Consider the following 18,113-nt stretch of genomic DNA (forward strand, 5'->3'; position numbering starts at 1 on the left):
AGCTGCTGCTGTTGTGAACTTTGTCTGCTATACCAGCGGGACCCAAGGAAGCCCAGGGTACGGGATTTATGATTTGGGGAAACTATATATATACACACACACACATATATATATATATATATACACACACACACACACACACACACACACCTCTACCCCAATATAACACGAATTTGGATATAACGCGGTAAAGCAGCGCTCCAGGGGGGCGGGGCTGGGCACTCTGGTGGATCAAAGCAAGGTATATAATATAACGCGGTTTCACCTATAACACGGTTTGATTTTTTGGCTCCCGAGGACAGCGTTATATCGGGGTAGAGGTGTATTTAAAAAGTGATAAATGATACCCAATGATACCCCTTTCTCAGTCTCCCCAGCTCCTCCTGGTTTTACTTCTAAATCCCTCTTTTCCCCTCATTGGCCAGCCCTCAATTCTGGTTTAGAAGCTGACTGAGTGGCTGCTTCCAAGCTCCGAGTAATACAGCTCACTGCTTATCGCCTCTGGACAACACACCGTACTCCTGAGATACACACTACCCCTGTCCTGGTCTCCACAGGCCAGCCAACGGGTCACCCACGGAGTTCTCATGCAGCCGTGATCCCCTCAGATACGCAAGTGCAACCTGTGAGGATCAGGAGTCCTGGCATGAGACACTCCAGTCACCTTGGATGAAGATGGAGTAGGACACGCCAAGACCTGTCATCTCGCCAGTCACATCTGTGTGCTACCAATAATGGCTCCTTGCCATCTGCTTTGTTTTAAGTAAGCCAGGTGTGCAGCCTTCACGCTAGCCGCTAATATGGCTCTTGGATGTCAGTGTCACAGGTGGGGAACAACGTTCCCTCTCATTTTTTCCATTCACATGCGGAATGGATTTTGTTATGTGCATCATATCGAGGTAATGTGCGGGATGTGCGCCACCAGTAGAAACAAAAAACCTAGATAGCATATATATTTTTAAAAAGTTACCATAGGGATGATTACTTCAGCCAGGACAGGTTAGGCATTTTAGAACTCACTACTCCAAGAATTAAATTTAAGTGTAGGAGAGAAATAAAAATTATGAAAGAATAAAATTACAGAGAATAGATGTGCATTGTAAGAAGTACCAAGATGTATTAATATTGTTGTTGTTACAGGTATGTGTTGGGAGGTGAGTGTGAAAGACAGAGACTGTGTGTGTGTGTGTGTGTGAGACACACACACACACACACACGCTGCCCCTTTAGGCAGATCGGCCCTCACCAGTCTGAAGCCTGCTTGTTCAGACACAGCAACCGGCGCCAGCAAGCTCCCTCTGTCCTGAGCCCTATCATGTCCCCTGCACCCTGCTCTGTGGAGATGCAGTACGGGGGGAGGGGGACACCCTGACATCAGCGCCACCCCTCCCCGCTCTGCACAGCAGGCAGGAGGTTCCCGGGAGCAGCATGGCAGTGGGGGGAGGGGCATCTGAAGCGCGCAGCACTTGATAGACTACTGGGCGGCCGCGTAGCTTAGGGGGGAACTTAGGTGAGGAACAGAACCCTTTGCATGTGTGCTCTCTCTCTCTTTTATACACACACACACACACACACACACACACACACACACACACACACACACACACTCTCTCTCTCTCTCTCTCTTTCTGCACCCAATGTGCATACATAACTCAGTGAGAGCTACCATTTGTTCTGGAGAGAGTACATCCTATTGCTCTTATTGTTTCAAGCACTCTACTGAGAAAGAGAATTTAATAGATGACCTGGCAAAGAGACCTGTAAGAACTCTGGCACGTTACTCTCATGCCTGACCTCATCTTCAATTATTTATGATTAAAGACACAGCCCAGGCATTTAGAAGATCTATGGACGTTTTTTGCTGACTGACTGTCTTGAGTACTCTCTAGCCGCATCATGCAACTGCTGAGACAGCAAAAAAATAAAAGCACAATTTTCATACCCTCTGGATGAGATAATACTAGCGGGTAACATGAGCAGCTTAGCTTATGTCACGCCCTGAGGAATGGAACCTTTGAAACCCTGGATGCTTTATGGCTCCCAGTGGGGGCCATATTAATACCATCCCCACTCAACTTGATTCTGCCTTCTTCCCTTTCCCAATTTTGAGTATGGGGATCCCAGGCAGCAATCTGCAGTCTGAATTGCGTTTATTTCAGTAGGACATTGGGCGTTCCCAATGGTGAGCTACAGTAGAGGCCAGATCTGCCAGGCATATCATCAATTCACAGTACAGAGGTGAACATCCGGATTTTAAGAAGTGGACTCTACAACTGGGTACTCAGTTTCTGAGTGCTCAACATGAGACACCTGTGGCTTGGATTCTCAGAGTGGCTGTTGATTGCTAAGGCCAAATGAAACCAATTGAAATAGTGGGCACTCAACACCTTTAACCAAACCTACTTGCCAGTGTTCCCAGTCGGATTCCCAAACTGCCAGGACCGAGCATGGCCGACTCTCAATACCTTTGGGAATCCTCGCGCACTGTCTGTGGGCACTGGGCCTACTGTGAAGGCCCCTGGATCTAAGCAGGTACCAAACTGGATAGCTTGAACCATAATGACCTCAACTAGAAAAACAGGCTTGTAATACGAACCACAGATGGGGTTGATCCAAGCTCCCACCACCCTGCATAACAAGGCTGTTTCCCAAAATCCCGGATCTGAACACCCACAACATTTGGGGACTAAAAAGGACATGCAAACTTTGCATCTCAAATCCATATCTGGAGGGAAAAATAAATAAATAAGCCACTATTTCATATGGCAGCCTTCGAATGCTGCATCCGAGACAAGCCCCAGAAAGTCAATAGGTCCCGCAGCCTCCCCTTTTACAGGGTTTTTCTTTTCTCTGTAATTAAGAGCAGTTAGATTTGCTTCCAAGAAAAATTTCAAGGCTTTGTTTTTTCTGGAATTGTCCTCTTGTTAAAAACACCCCTTCTTCTCAGGCTGGTTTGGAAGCTTTAGTTACAACGCTCTCACTAAGGAGATGGAATTTTAGCTTTATTGGGTGAGAAAGGCTCAGCTGCCATTCCCACAGCTCAGACAGCTGCCAAAGCCGCACAACCGGGACATTACAGCTAAATTAAAAGCCGGGCTGGCTTTAAATGGCTCCACGATGCCCTAAAAAAAGAGCTAAATACACAAAGCCTAAATAAACTGTCCTCACTGTTACCTTGCTCACTTTGCTCAGACAGCCTGCACACATCCTCAAGGATGTCTTCTAAAGGGGGAGCTTGCCGATCCTTAAAGCGGTCTATGATCAGTGCCTGGCGAGGTCTGGATACAAAGCAGCCGTGCTCAGCTGCTCAAGAATCGCACCTCGCTTCCATGCAGCTGGAGACAGGGACATTTAAAGTCTCTCTCCACATTCTAGCACATTCACATTCACTCCTTCTAGCAGGTTCCAGGAGAGAGGGAGCGAAGTGCCTAGCTTTAGAAAGACGCAACAGGCGTCAGGATCTCAAGGTGGTTCTTTGACACTGAAAGAGAGGAGCTGTTAGAGCTCACAGGGAAATCCAGGCTGCCCGACATTAGCACGTGCCATCTGTGCAGCCTGTCTGCACAAGTCCCCCTCTCGGAGGGTTAAAGCCAGGGACGTTACAAATGAATAAGTGCACAAACAGCCCCTGAAGGCTTCCAGAGCTTCAGTTTCCTTCTCTTTGCACCTAGCATTAGACAGCCGAGAGAAAAGGCTTGCACTAACGTCTCCCCCGTTACACAGATTTCAGAATGGGACTGCACAGCCCAAAGGAAACAGAGGACGCTGCCACAAGTTCTAGTTCTGATCGCTCCTGCTTTGGTTACTTCAATTAAACTTTTAGGGCTTGAAATCTCTCTAGAAATTGTACATTTCGTGGTCACCAGGAAAGTGGACTCTGGAGGTTCATAGCAGCATCTATACAGGGATTCAACTATTACAAAGGAACGTACATTTACTGGCATGCCAAGTGTATAAAATCCTGGAACCGAGCACTGGTAAAGACTTGGGCAGTCTCCCTGTCAGGGCAGGATTGGTCCCTACTGCATCTCACATACCTTTGGGCCAGTCTAGTTTCCAATGTGCATTCCAAAGAATACATGAGGTTAGAAATCTAACCAGAGCGCTACACTCACGCAGGCAGAGTTAAGCATTCAAGCAAGCTGGGGTCAGGCAATCTGAGCTCTCTTCCCCTCTCCAAGTACTGGCAGGGAGCTTTATTCCTCATTTCCCTCTGATGCATTGCGAGAGGATCACAGAGCCAGGTTCTACTGCATCAGTTTTGTGCAACTGATGAGAGGGAGCCTCAGGCAGAGATGAACTGTGGTCCCTCCTGTCTCCTGTGTTGCTATGACTAAGGCCTGGTTGACACACAGAACTTGCACTGCTAAACAGGCACATATTTGTGTTTAGACAAGCACTGAGCAGGAAGAGGGAATTGTCTGAGTGGAGCCTGGCATAATTAGCACCGAATCCGATGTAGCACTTTTCAACTTCAAAAAGCATTAGGACCGCTTAACTAATTAATCCTCAGAACACCCATCCCTGGGAAGTAGATAAGTATCCCGTGTTACAGATGGGAACACACACACAGGGACAAAGTGTCTTGCCTGAAGCCATCGAAAGCATCAGGAGTCTGGGTTAGAACTCAGAGGACCAATTCTGCACAAACAAACCTGTGTGAAAATGGACTAACAGCATCAGAGTCTAGAAGGTTACTCCATAAGAACGGCCATACTGGGTCAGACCTGTGGTCCATCTAGCCCAGTATCCTGTCTTCTGACAGTGGCCAGTGCCAGATGCTTCAGAAGGAATGAAGAGAACAGGGCAATTTAACGAGTGATCCATCCCCCGTCGTCCAGTCCCAGCTTTTGACACTCAGAGGTTTAGGGACACCCAGAGCATAGGATTGCGTCCCTGACCATCTTGAGTAATAGTAATTGATGGATCCACGAATTTAACTAATTCTCTTTTGAACCTAGTTATACTTTTGGCCTGCAAAACATCCCCTGGCAATGAGTTCCACAGGTTAACTGTGCTTTGTGTGAAGAAGTACTTCCTTATGCTTGTTTTAAACCTCCTTCCCATTAATTTCATTAGTCTACCCCTGGTTCTTGTGTTATGTGAAAGGATAAATAACACTTTACCATTCATGATTTTATAGACCTCTATGACATGACCCCCTGATTAGTTGTCTCTTTTTTAAGCTGAACAGTGCCAGTCTTTTTTAATCTCTCATATGGAAGCTGCTCCGTACTCCTAATAATTTTTGTTCCCCTTCTCTGTAATATTTTCAATTCCAATTATAACTTTTTTGAGATGGGGCGACCAGAACTGCACACGGTATTCAAAGTGTGGGTTTACCATGGATTTAAATAGTGGCAGGATGAATTTTCTGTCTTTTATTATCTATCCCTTTCCTAATGGTTCCTAAAATTCTGTTAGCTTCTTTGACTGTTTGTTGTCCAGTCACCTAGTGTTGTGAGATCCCTTCGTAACTCTTCACTGTCTGCTTTGGACTTAACTATCTTGAGTAGTTTTGTATCGTCTGCAAACTTTGCCACTTCACTGGATTACCCCTTTTTCCAGATCATTTATGAATATGTTGAACACCACTGGGCCCAGTACAGATCCTTGGGGGACCCTGCTATTTATCACTATCCATTCTGAAAATGGACCATTTATTCCTACCCATTATTTCCTATCTTTTAATCCGTTACTGATCCACGAGAGGACCTTCTCTCTTATCCAATGAGTACCTACTTTGCTTACAAGACTTTGGTGAGGGGCTTTGTCAAAGGCTTTCTGAAGGCCAAGTACACTATAGCCACTGGACCACCTTGTCCACATATTTGCTGACCCCCTCCAAGAATTCTAATAGATTAGTTAGACGTGATTTCCCTTTACAAAAGCCATGTTGACTTTCCCCAACCTATCGTGTTCATCGATGTATGATAATTCTGTTCTTTAGTATAGTTTCAACCAACTTGCCTGGTAATGAAGTAAGGCTTCCCGGCTTGTAAGTGGAGCCTTTTTAAAAAATCTGCATTATATTTGCTATCCACTAATCATCTGGTACAGAGTCTGTTTTAAGCGATACGTCACGTACCACGAGTTGTTTTCTCTTAATTAATTGGCCTCTCAGAGGTGGTAAGACAACTCCCACCTGTTTATGCTCTCTGTATGTGTGTATATATATCTCCTCAATATATGTTCCATTCTATATGCATCCGAAGAAGTGGGCTGTAGTCCACGAAAGCTTATGCTCTAATAAATTTGTTAGTCTCTAAGGTGCCACAAGTCCTCCTGTTCTTCTTTTTGCGGATACAGACTAACACGGCTGCTACTCTGAAACTTTTCACGAGTTGTTAGTTCTGCAATCTCATATCTGAGTTCCTTCAGAACACTTGGGTAAATACCATCTGGTCCTGGTGACTTATTTATCAATTTGTTCCAAAACCTCCTCTATTGTCACCTCAATCTGGGACAGTTCCTCAGATTTGTCACCTAAAAAGAACGGCTCAGGTGTGAGAATCAACCTCACATCCTCTGCAACAAAGACAGCTGCAAAGAATTCATTTAGCTTCTCCGCAGTGGCCTTGTGTTCCTTGAGTGCTCCTTTAGCACCTCGCTTGTCCAGTGGCCCCACTGATTGTTTGGCAGGCTTCTGCCTTCTGATGCGCTTAAAAAAATTTGCTGTTAGTTTTTGTGTCTTTTGCTAGTTACTCTTTAAATTATTTTTTGGCCTGCCTAATTATACTTTCATTTGACTGGCCAGAGTCTATGCTCCTTTCTATTTTCCTCAGTAGGATATGGCTTCCAATTTTTAAAAGATGTCTTTTTGTCTCCAACTGCCTCTTTGCTATGTTAAAAACATAAGAACGGCCATACTGTGTCAGATCAAGGGTCCATCTAGCCCAGTATCCTGTCTTTCGACAGCGGCCAATGCCAGGTGCTTCAGAGGGAATGAACAGAACAGGTAATCATCAAGTGATCCATCCCCTGTTGCCTATTCCCGAGCTTCTGGCAATGTTGTTTAGCCACAGTGGCATTTTTTGATCCTCTTACTGTTTTTTTCTTTCTCTCTAATTTGGAGAATACATGGAGTATGAGCCTCTATTATTGTGTTTTTCAGAAGTTCCTATGCAGCTTGCAGGCATTTCACTTTCGGGACTATTCCTTTTAATTTCTGTTTAACCAGACTCTTCTTTTTTGTGTGGTTCCCCTTTTTGAAGTTAAGTGCTATTGTGGTAGGTTTCTTTGCTATTTTCCCCCACACGAGGATGTTAAATTTAATCACATTATGGTCACTATTACCGAGCAGTTCAGCTATATTCACCTCTGGGCCCGAAGCCGTGAGCCGCGTAGGACTAAATCAAGAATTGCCTCTCCGCTTGTGGGTTTTAGGACTAGCAGCCTCAAGCAGCAGTCATTAATGGTGTCTCGAAATTTTCTCTGCATCCCGTCCTGAAGTGACTTGTACCCAGTCAATATGGGATAGTTGAAATCACCCATTATTAACGAGTTTTCTGTTTTTGTAGCTCCTCTAATTTCCCTTCGTGTTTCACAATTACAGTCACCATCCTGGTGAAGTGGTCGTTAGTGTATTCCTACTGCTATACTCTTATTATTCAAGCGTGGACTTTCTATCCATAGAGAATCGATGGTACTGTTTGATTCATTTAAGACTTTTCCTGTATTTGACTCTATGCTTTCTTTCACATATAGTGCTACTTCCCCTCCCTCCAGCACAACCTACCTTGTAATGTCTATGTATTTTGTACACTGGTATTACCGTGTACCATTGATTATCCTCATTCTACCAAGTTTCTGTGATGTCTATTATACCACTATCCTCATTTAATACCAGGCATTAATCAGTGCGAGGGGATATCATGACATCATCTGGAAGGAGGATCCCAACTATGGGATCATTTCCCTCCGCTCCAGCTTCATGTTCCTCCTCGAGACTTCCATCCTCCTCAACAACACAGAGGCTGTGAGACTGAGGATAGGACCACTCTACTATGTCCTGGAAAGTCTCCTCTATGTACCTCCCTGTCTCCCTTACTTCCTCTAGTTCAGCCACTTTGGTCTCAAGAGCCCGTACTCAGTCTCTGAGGGCCATGAGCTGCTTGCACTGAATGCACACATACGCCACCTGCGCACAAGGCAGGTAACCGTACATGCTGCATTAATGCAATCAATTGGATAGCCCCCACTCTGCTGCTGGACTTCTGCCTGCATTATTTTTACTCTTGCAGGGATGTGCGTGTGCGTGCATTTTGGATCTATACTACCATAACAGGGGAGAGATTTCGGCCCCAGGGTTCCTGGCTTCCAGTCCAGTGATCACTCCATCCATCTCTCAGAAGTGGTAACAACGTATCTATTACAGTGGTATGTTCTCCCGGAGACACATGCGCACATTAGGAGATACCAGGCAGCAGCTGATGATGAGACACTGGGTTTATTCCAGGAATAGTCAATAGGTGGACTGCGGGCCAAATCTGGACCGCCAGATGCTTTTGAACTGACCGTGATCTTTTTATTTACTTATCACTATTGTTGTTATTTTTGTATTATTTTCTCTGGAGTCTGGACCTTGACTATACCTTGACCAAGAAATTTGGACCTTGACAAAAAATAATTGGGTACCCCTGGTTTATTCCTTTCCCCTTTAAAGCGATCAGTATCTTTATAGCCTTTAGTCACAAAGCAACTGAACGCTCCTATCATTTTACCACTTCAAGGAAGCTATAATAGCCGTGAGCTCCAAAGGCAACTGCTGGTTGAGAAATTATTGGAAGGGTCTGTGATGGCAACAAAGCAAATATTTACAAAACAAACATATGGGAGAGACGGGGACCAACAGGTACTGCCTAAGCTTGGGCATCAATGCCTTGGGTAGAGAAAAGGCTCCCAGCGAAGGGATCTGATCCAATCATTCCCATCACAGGGTACATACGTCAGCACTATTACTTCAGGCTGTGACTAGCCGTCTAGGCCCAATGCCTGGGTGTGGCCTGCCTCTTTCGGCCCCAAGTGGAAGCTGGGCTGCTCTGAACCCCAGCAGGGTTCGGCGTGGCCTTGGCTCTGCTGTGGTTTGTCGTTGGAAAGGGAGGATGTGGGCATTGTCTGGTAAAGCGGAGGTGGCGCTCGAGGAGAGAGGGTGTACTGTTACTCCAGAGAAGTAAGGAGAACCGATCTAGCCCATCTCCCCTGCACTGTAACAGGCTGGCTTCCGGAGGGCTGGCTGTGCCCAGATTCGAAAGCATCCCGCAGCAGCTGGTGCTCACCCCCGAACTCTGGGAGAGAGACCGAAAGGGGCTACTAGAAAGGGGACACTCTGGTCAGGATCAACAGCCCTGAAGAGGCTACGTACCATTACTGTGATGCCGTCCTTCTCCAGGGGAGTCTTGTCGTAGGTCACTTCGCAGACCCGCACTACCGTTGTCGCGCCGTACTTCTTCAGATCCTGGGAAGGGAAGGGGAGACCCTTTACTTACAGACACATCTTCTCTACAGCAATTCTACCAGAGGGCAGACAGGCACATGGCCTCTCTTCTCACCCGTGCTATTTGTGTGGCTGTCCTTCCAGATATAGACTCAGTCCGGCACTGAAACCTGTGCCAGCACAAATCACATGCTGAGCGAGCTGGGCACATGCTTCAGTGCCTTGCTGAGTCAGGACCAGGAGGTGCATGGTGGCATGCGCTGGGAGAGGCTCAGGGCTGCAAGAAGTTCTTTTACCCTCTCCTTTCTCCACATTTACATTCATGATCCCCTTAATCCTCCCACCAGCCTCTCCAACATGGCTTCCCCTGACCCCTTTCCAGTGTTAGCCCTGAAAACAAACACATACAATTGCACCCGTTATGGCATAGCTTATATGTGGTCAGAGCACAAGCCCATAAAGCAAAACGCCCCAGCAATTCATAGACTCGTAGACTTTAAGGTCAGAAGGGACCATTATGATCATCTGGTCTGACCCCCTGCATGCTGCAGGCCACAAAACCGTCCCTACCCCTTCCCTTGACTCTGCTGTTGAAGTCCCCAAATCCTGTGGCTTAGTGACTTCAATTGGCAGAGAACCCTCCTGCTAGCGATCCCCGCCCCATGCTGCGGAGGAAGGCGAAAAACCTCCAGGGCCTCTGCCAATCTACCCTGGAGGAAAATTCCTTCCCGACCCCAAATATGGCGATCAGTAAAACCCCGAGCATGTAGGCAAGAGTCTCCAGCCTGACCCTTGTTAGCCATTATACTATTTACCTGCCATGGCTCGGTATTCCTTGGCTAAAATCATGTTTTTCCATTAAACCATTCCCTCCATAAACTTATCTAACTTAATCTTAAAACCAGACAGGTCCCTCGCCCCCACCGTTTCCCTCGGAAGGCTGCAGAAACCAACTCACTGGGACCTTGGGCAAGTCGGCACCTTTGTGATGCTTTGGGGGTGCACTCAGACCAGTAAGGGGGGGGGTCTGTTAACACCTGCCCGGTAACCTCAGGTGCCCATACGCTGTTACTGAGCCCTGACACCAGCACCTTGTCCACAGCATAAAGGTCTCCCCCTGCACTTTCATCACCCAGTTACTCCTCTGCACAGTGACCCCAAAAGCCCTTCCAATTCTGAGTCTCCCCAAAACGGTCTCCCCTGCAGCATCCGGTCCCTCTTGCTGAACAGTGTCAGAGGTAACACCAACTTCGATGCCTCCAAAGAACCAGTCCATACAACAGCTTGATAGCTCAGCTGGGGTTAGACACGGCCCTTTAATACCCAGCACTGAGCTGGTCAGTGGTAAAACTTAAGTTTATTAACAAAGAACAGAGATCCAAGTGATTTCAAGCTAGCCTGAAAGAGATTCGAAAGGGCTACAAACAAAACAAAACCAGCACGCTTTCTAATGTCTACTCCTTAACTCTAGCCAGATATAGCTTCTTACTCACACCGAGTTGTTAGCATTCTCCAGCATGACTGGCTGTTCCAGCCAGGATCCACCCTCCCCTGCTATGAAATGGGGATCATGCCACATGTCTGGCAGAGGTGTCGAAGATTCATTCACATTTGTACAATGAGGTGGAAGAGCTACGGAAGGGCTGTGTACTGGGATGGCGAAGCCTCCTTTTCCCTACGCAGGAAAATCTCTTTCTGAACATCGCTCCAGCAGGAACTTTGCAATGCACGACCTTCTCGTGACTTCACTAGACGCTACGTTTCTCCACATAAAGACGCGGGTCGGCAACTGAAATGTTTGTCAGCTCTGCCAACAATTAGTCTAGTGTGGATTCGTCTCAGTTGATTAAGCTTTTTGTGGCAGGGCGGATTGTTCTGTTCTGTGTTTATACAGCACCGAGCAGAGTGGGGCTTTGGCATACTTGGGGTGACTGTAACGAGTGGCAGGGTAGTTCAGTGGTTAGAGCAGTGGACTGGGATTCAGGAAGCCTGGGTTCTATTTCCCACTCTGCTACTGACCTGTCTCATGACCCTGAGCAAGTTACTTCACTGCTCCGTGCTCATTTCAGCTCTTCTGGGCAGGGAGCATCCTTCGCTCTGCGTTTGTACAGCACCTAGCCCAATGGGGCCCTGATCTTACTGGGGATCTTTAGGCATTGCCGTAATAAAATTAATAATAGTTACTGGCATCTAACCCTGCTCAGAGCAAGGCTACATGACACTGTAGTCAAAGGGCCTGAGTCTCGCCTAAAGAGACTTGGACAAAAACCTTCATGTAAACAAGGTTTAAGAGGCAGACAAAATGTTAAATCACAGGGCGTGAAGACAGAAAATCCGGTTGTAGGCAAGTGTGGGATTTTTTCTTTAAGCTACAGCAAAAAAGGCTGGACACTTTCACTGCTCCTTCAAGTAGTAAACACAAGCAAGGACATTTATTTTGAATCCAAGGAGGTATCCAAAAGCCCATCTTGTTGCCCACGAAACCAATCAACATCCACGGACAACATAACCAATTCTAGGAAAATGAACGGCTCAAAACAGCACATTGGCTACGGTCCCAAGTGCTCAACAGAGCAATACCAGAAAGAGAATTTTTAGCTCCACGCACAGATAAAGTGAGCGCTCTCTCATCTGTCCTCGGCTACAGTGTGTTTCCGTCTGGCTCTGCGTGACACATGGCTTTGCCCCAAGTGATTCCGGTATGACTGCGCACTGCAAACGCTTCACCAGTTTTCCCCCGGGAATGTTTGTAGCAGACAGGAGACAACTGGTCCAATTAACAGGGCCCTGGATAGGAAGTCGGACCCGGAATCTATTCTTGGCTCTGCCACTGACCTGCTGAGTGACCTTGGGCAAGTCCCTGTTTCCTCTCGCACTCTCTGTCTTGTCTATTTCGATGACAAACTCTCTGAAGCAAGGAATGTCTCTTGCTCTAAGTTTGTACAGTGCTAGCAAAGTGGGGCCCTAATCTCAGGGTGGGGCACTAGGTGTATTACAGCAGCGTCTTGTTAACAATAATATTGTGAAGTATAAAATCTTGCAAGTTCTCTCCTTCCCCAATAAAACGCTCACGGTGCATAAGAGCAGGGATCCAGACACACTGTAGAGGGGAGAGATGGAAGAGAAGAGTACAGTACTAACTGGAGTGCAGACATGGGGTTAACTGTCCCGCTGTACTTGGTTCTAGTGTGGCTTCAGCTGGAGTGCTGTGTCCAGTTCTGGGCACCACACTTGAGGAAAGATGTGGACAAACTGGAGAGAGTCCAGAAGACAACAAAAATGATCAAAGGTTTAGAAAACTGACCTATGAGAAAAGGTTAGTCTAGCGAAAAGCCGACTGAGGGGGGCCCCGATAACAGTCTTCAAATACGTTAAGGGCTGTTACGAAGAGAACGGTGATCAGTTGCTCTTCATGTTCACTGAAGGGAGCTCCAGAAATAACGGGTTTAATCTGCAACAAGGGAGCTTTAGATTAGATAGTAGGAAAAACTTTCTAACTCTAAGGGTAGTTCAGCTCTGGAAGAGGCTTCCAAGGGAGATTGTGGAATCCCCATCATTGGAGGTTTCTAAGCACAGGCTGGACAAACGCCTGTCAGGGATGGTCTAGGTTTATTTGGTCCTGCCTCAGCGCAGGGGACTGGACTTGATGACTTTGAGGTCTCTTCCAGCCCTATATTTCTATGATTCGATGATCCATCCTGTCTTCTGCCAGTGCAGTTATTGTCTGTTGTATATTCCTCCAGTGCTCTGTCCAGTCCAATGTTTTAGTTGCTCAAGCAGTGGGGCTTCCCTGCATCCCTTGAGAAACATGCAGAAATATTTTGGTATAGACCGATGTATCATTGGGGGGCGGGTGAAAAAAATCAGCCGCACTAGCATCTCAGAACACAAAAAATGACTATCTAATAAGCACTATCCAGTGTGTTCGGCTTACTATCTATTATGCTTCTATGGTCTCCGTCACCCCAGGATCTGAGCATCTCGCAATTGTGAATGTATTTATCCTCACGGCATCCTTGTGAGGTAGGGCAGTGCTCTTATCTCCATTTTACAGGAACAGAGAGACTAAGTGACTTTCCCACGGTTACAGGGGACGTCTGTGGCAGAGCAGAGAATTGAATCCAGGTGTCCCATGTCCTAGGCTTCCTTCCTAACCATTGGACCAAGCTTTGTCCCTTGCGCTGGAAAAGTGTGTGGCCACACTGTGAATGTGCAAATACCCAATGTTAGGGGCTCAGGACTGAGCAATTTGCTTCCCCACATGGGGGCCAAAGTCAGTGGTATTGTTTCTGTTTATATCAGGGCTGACTTTAGCTGTTAATGCTTTGCAGGTTCCTTACGATTATCACGATCAGTTTCACATCATCACTATGTTTTCTAACACACGCAGGTGACATCTCCTGTCATGTTTTATTGCACACCCTGAACAGCTCATTAAACAAAATAAACCTGACAAACAAAGCTAGTCGCAGCTCAAGAGCGATGACAGCTGCATCAGATTTCAGTACAGTAAGCAGTTAGCCAGTACGCGCTCACACACTTTAAGGACACGTACAATCCAATGGTGCCAGATGTGAAGCCACTGATTCTTATGAACGTCAGTGCAATACACTTTTTAAACCACTGCCAGCTTGAAATTAATTTTTTTAACCTACTCTTGGTGCAAGTAACACTGAAGAGGACTATAAATAATGATTTCTTTATCCTTTGTGCGTCTGACAGCATTTTGTGTAGTTAGTTTTACTGCTTTCCTTATATTTCCAGTCAGCTGGTCTATTTCCTGTGCTGTTTGATGCTTGTCTTTCACACAGCAAGAGAGGAGAGAAAACCCTTTTAGTGAAATAGAAAAAGGTAATTGTAAAACCGCAAAATCTGGGAGGGGGACTCTGCGTGCAAGTAAAATTTGAAGCTACTTTAAACTCTTTTTGAAATGGACCTGATTTTAAAAGTTGACTGTGTCCCTTTAAGCAACACATGCATAACAGGAGTACTCAGTATTGTAAAAATGGCTATTAATACTCAACTGTAGGCATCAGAGCCTATGCCGAACACAGTAATAAAAAAGAAAAGTGACTTGATCACAGTCTAAGTGTCTACATGGGGAACAAATATTTGATAATGGGCTCTTCAATCTAGCAATCAAAGGGATAACACGATCCCTGGAAGTTGAAGCCAAACACTTTCAGACTGGAAACAAGTCGTACTGTTTTTTTGTTTTAAACGGTGAGGGTAATTAGCCACTGGAATAACAAGTGTCATGGTGGATTCTCCCTCATTGACAATTTTTACATCAAAGTTGGATGTTTTTCTAAAAAACCTGCTCTAGAAATTATTTTGGAGATGGTCTAGGGCCTGTGCTATACAGGAGATCAGACTAGATCTTCACAGTGGTCCCTTCTGGCCTTAGATTCTACAAATCTATGAAAGTTGGGAGCCAGACTGCAGGCAACATGATGTGGAGGCTAAACTGCACACAATCCAACTGAACCCAAAGTCCAACTGCATTTCAGTTTGTTGCTCTATGCCTAAAATAAACTGTGTCTAACCACTAGTGCCCTTCTCACTTATGCAGGTGCAAGTCTTCAAAAGAAAGAATTTAGATTTGCTTTTACAACGCTGTGCAAAAAACCTCACTTCTGATGTGAGAGATTATCCTCTATAGGTTCCGGGTCCACCACTTGTTTCAGTTTCACTCACCAATGCAGTAAGGATTTTGCAAATTACATAGGTCACCTTCTTGACCAACCTGGGAGTACTGTTGCTATATCCCTCAAGCAATTTAGTTGGATGCTACAGGTAGTCAGAGACTTGGTCCACTTCCAGCATGGCTTATCACCTGGAGCTTGGATTGGCCTGGAACTTCGATCTGACAAAACCAGCTAACGTACTCTTTATGGAAAATCATCTGAATTGCTTCTTGCCGGACTGTGGCAAATCTACTCTCATACCAGATGCTTCACAAAGTTCTGAGCAAACAGTTCTGAGCAAACCTAGGGAAAGGTTTATGGTGCTCTCCCTCCTCCCACCGTGTCTAAAATGTTCCTCTTCCTTCTCCCTCCCACACTCACAGTACCCACCACCCTTCAAAATCTACATGGCTCACACCTGCTTGGGTGGGTCCTTTGCACATGTGCCAAGGAAGTCTCTAGTGTCAGCAGGTTTTTGCTTCTCAGGTTCTGAAGGGATTATTTTTTCTATCTGGGACAGTTTCTTCTTTGGCTTAAATGGGCGCACCAGCCATCTCCTGGGAAGAGCATCCTCAGAGCGTCTGTTTCCTAGTGCTTGACATACCGAACGGCAAGCCATTACAGCCGAGCATGCCAGCAGCAACTCATGCCTTTCCCAGGATGGTGCCAAGAAGCCTGAGAGGATGGTGAGAAGAGCATGTCTAACGAGGCTTTACTTTATGCCAAACATGGCTTGTGATTAGCCTCCTTATTTCCAACCTGTTGCAAACCAGTTGTTCAACGCCCCCTGCTTCAAGTCAGCTCTGCACGTGAAGAGTCCTGTGTACATGTCTCTTCACGCTGGGCTGAATTCTCAAAATTCGGTTTGTGCTGCTTCCCAGCTAGCAATGACTTAACATTGAGAGCTCATGCACAGTTGACACTAACTCCCATCGAACCTGTAAATAAAATGCTCTGTGGACTGTGCAAAAGAAAGAACAGTAAGCTAGATCTTACACCATGTTTCCTCTGCTCTATATGAACGCTCCACAGGTGGGCTGGTTTCGAATGGCAGATGAAGTCGGTTTGCATTTTAAATGCCTTGGGATCTTCTGGAATGGAAGATGCTGTATACATTTAAGGGGGGATATCATGTGTTCAATCAACAGAAGAACATGTGCATGTGAGCGAAATAAACTAGACTAGGCTCAGGTCTCCTTTACATTTTGACGACCACAGAACTAAAACTCTCTCCTCGGTGGAAGAACGGGGAAGAACACGTGTGAAGCGGTGGATAATGCCAGACACACCACTTCTAATTTTACCACCCTGCACACTGCAATTACTTAATTTGCCAGTGGGATCCAGAGCCCAGACAGTGAGCTCATGAAGACTGTTATCTGTGCAGCATCACCAAAGCATCTCTGTCGCCTTTAGTCTGCTAAGCCTAATGAGGAACAGGAGCTGCTGAGCTGTGGCTGTGAGAATGTAATTTATAAAATTCCACAACTGGTGGGGGTGGATGGGAGGGGAGGGTGTGCGCGTCTGGACAGAGATGGGAGTTTACGCTGAATGCCATGGTGATCAAGTGCTGTAACGAAGCAGTTTCGCACTCTGACTCGAACAGCAATACAGTTTGCGCTCCAGAACGCCTCAGTTCTGCCTCCAATAGAAGGTGAGGTACAAGACCAATGAACAAAGGGAGAACACGGCAGTTGAGATGTGTCTTCGATTCTTCTGAGGAGCCAGGAGGCTAAGCACGAATAGAGTGGCTCGCAGCGATCTGGAGATGATAAACATCATGGATACCCAACTCTGAGATTTTGGCACGACAAGGGTGATTAGAGTCGGGTAACCGACTATCTCCCAACACCTCCCCCTTGTCCTCCTGCAGACACAGCCACAGAAATATTTACAGAACAACGTAGTCAACTAACTGCAGTCACGGAGAATACAAAGAGAAACTTGAAAGTGGGAGCCCGGGTACACTAGACTGAGACAGACTTTCTCAAATGTGATTCTTGGATGTATAAACAGGAGCTGTACTGATGCGACCCCTGCGGGAATACTGTGTCCAGTTCTGGTGCCCACAATTCAAGAATGATGTGGATAAATTGAAGAGGGTTCAAAGAAGAGCCACAAGAATAATGGAAGGATGGAAAACCTGTCTTATAGGACAGAGTCAAGGAGCTCAATCCATTTAGTTTAAGGGAGAGAAGGATAAGAGGTGACGATCAGTCTGTAAGTCTCTACATGGGGAACATACATTTGATAAGAGAGCTCTTCAATCTAGCAGACAAAGGGATAACAATATTCCGTGGCTGGAAACTAAAGATAAAGTCAGACTAGAAATAAGGCACACTTTTTTTTAAACAATAAGGGCAATTAGCCATTGGAACAAGATTTGGGATGGTGATGGATTCTCCATCACTGGCAATTTTAAAATCAAAGTTGAATGTCTTTCTAAAGGATCAGTTCTACAGTAAGTATTACAGGGAGGTCCTGTGGCCCGTGTTATGCATGAGGTCCAAGTAGATGACCACACTGACCCCTTCTGGCTTTATAATCTATGAATCTGGTCAAAGGCAACCCACTGTATCTATCTGTGGCTAAGGGCCTTTGTCTGGAAAATGGGCCTCAGAGGATCAGAGACTCTCCAAACTGCTGTGAAGATGGTGCTGTGTATTATGCACACTGAGCAACCTAGTGGTGAGTACTCGCAACGGGGAAAGCAGCATTCAATTTCAGATCCAGATATTACGAGCTGTTTTCCTCCTCGGCATGGGTGTTGTGCAAACAAGGAGCTGGGTGACATGGTGCCCTGCACTCAGAACTGTTCTGTCACTCCAAATGAGTTCCCAGGTACTTGTGATGAAAGGCTCTGGACTGACATGCCTGCAAAGGAAGAGTGTCATGGCCTGTATTATAGCACCACCGCTAGGCCCCAAATGACCAGGGACCATTTGTGCTGGGAGCTGCACATATACGTAGGGGGAGGCTGGCAGAGATGC

General features: G+C 46.2%; 1 protein-coding gene across 18 annotated transcripts in view; it reads right to left on the bottom strand.

The window, feature by feature from the left end:
• The window catches only part of PTP4A3 (protein tyrosine phosphatase 4A3), a 284,614-nt gene that overhangs the window by 131,118 nt on the left and 135,383 nt on the right, over nt 1-18,113 (bottom strand). For all 18 annotated transcript variants that reach the window (XR_010599033.1, XR_006177004.2, XR_010599034.1 and 15 more), the window contains one exon: nt 9,365-9,457. Coding sequence is in view for 5 of the 18 variants with exons in the window: in XM_065586294.1 (XP_065442366.1) it covers nt 9,365-9,457 (93 nt within the window). In the remaining 13 variants the exon portion in view is untranslated. The remainder of the gene's footprint in view (nt 1-9,364; nt 9,458-18,113) is intronic.

This window comes from Chrysemys picta, chromosome 2 (assembly GCF_011386835.1).
Source record: "Chrysemys picta bellii isolate R12L10 chromosome 2, ASM1138683v2, whole genome shotgun sequence".
NCBI lineage: Eukaryota > Metazoa > Chordata > Testudines > Emydidae > Chrysemys > Chrysemys picta.